Source organism: Propithecus coquereli, unplaced genomic scaffold, assembly GCF_000956105.1.
Source record: "Propithecus coquereli isolate 6110/MARCELLA unplaced genomic scaffold, Pcoq_1.0 Scaffold331, whole genome shotgun sequence".
Lineage (NCBI taxonomy): Eukaryota > Metazoa > Chordata > Mammalia > Primates > Indriidae > Propithecus > Propithecus coquereli.
In genome coordinates this window covers 1,445,280-1,446,297 of record NW_012148964.1, presented here as the reverse complement: position 1 = coordinate 1,446,297, position 1,018 = coordinate 1,445,280, and the positions used below count along the sequence as shown (strand labels likewise).

The window sequence follows — 1,018 nt, the reverse complement described above, 5'->3', positions numbered from 1 at the left end:
TATATAAAAAGCCACATGGTATATGAGTCTCATCATGAACTTGGCATTATGATGGGAAAGAAATGTTGGCTCTAGTCTAATTTGTCTGCTGTAGTATGCAATTAGCATATATGTTTAATCACTATGACTCATCAGGAAGTCCCATCCTAGAAAATACATTTAAATAAAACAATATGTAATTTTTTGGAGCAAGAAATGAATTCTTAAGAATTTAAGGTGAATTATTATTAGGATATTGGATTACTTTGGAGTATATATCACAGTAAACTTACTCTTTGTTCCTTTTCCTTTTCTTCTTCCATAGTTTGAAATGCAAGGACATGTGCTTCTTTTAAGGATTTATGTCTTTGTTGATGTTGTTCTTCTAATTCTTCAAGCTCTTGTGTAAGCCGCTGTCGTTCTTGTGTGAATTGGGCTTGCAGTTGCTGCAAAGAAGTCTGAGACTGGGAAAGTTGAATCTCCAAATTCTGTTTCAGCAAGGAAATCTACACCACAGAATGGTGCACAGTAAAGAATAAATAAAAGGGATATTTTACAAACTACCAGTCGAAGGGGAGAAAGCATTTCAAAGATACTAACCTTAGTCAAAATAATGGCTCCACTGTCTAAAGAATATGGCAGCCCATATTTAGAAATGCAATGAACACCTGCTGTTGTTTGCACAGCAATAAAAATTCATAATATGAAATAAAAACATAAGAAAACTAATATATTTATTAGGTTATAGTAACTTTGAGGAAATAGTATGAAAAGTTAAAACTGCTTATTTGTGAAGCAGTAAAGTGAAGTAGTTAAGACTGAGCTCTGAGTTAAAATCCTATCTCTGCCACTTGTTAGTATCAACATCTCGCCAGGCTGTGGTGAGAATTAAGTGTGTTACTACATATAGTTCATTTAGGACAGTCTCTGGCATGCAGTACACATTCAATAAATGTTAGCTAGGAGTATTTGAGAATTAAAAACCTATTCTTTAAGAAGATTTGTCAGTTTATAATTTAGAATCCTTATGTAAAATAAT

General features: G+C 32.8%; 1 protein-coding gene across 1 annotated transcript in view; it reads right to left on the bottom strand.

The window, feature by feature from the left end:
- FAM184A (family with sequence similarity 184, member A) overlaps positions 1-1,018 on the bottom strand; it is a 126,202-nt gene that overhangs the window by 44,938 nt on the left and 80,246 nt on the right. The window contains exon 10 of the mRNA XM_012650543.1: positions 273-485. Within this exon, the coding sequence (XP_012505997.1) occupies positions 273-485 (213 nt within the window). The remainder of the gene's footprint in view (positions 1-272; positions 486-1,018) is intronic.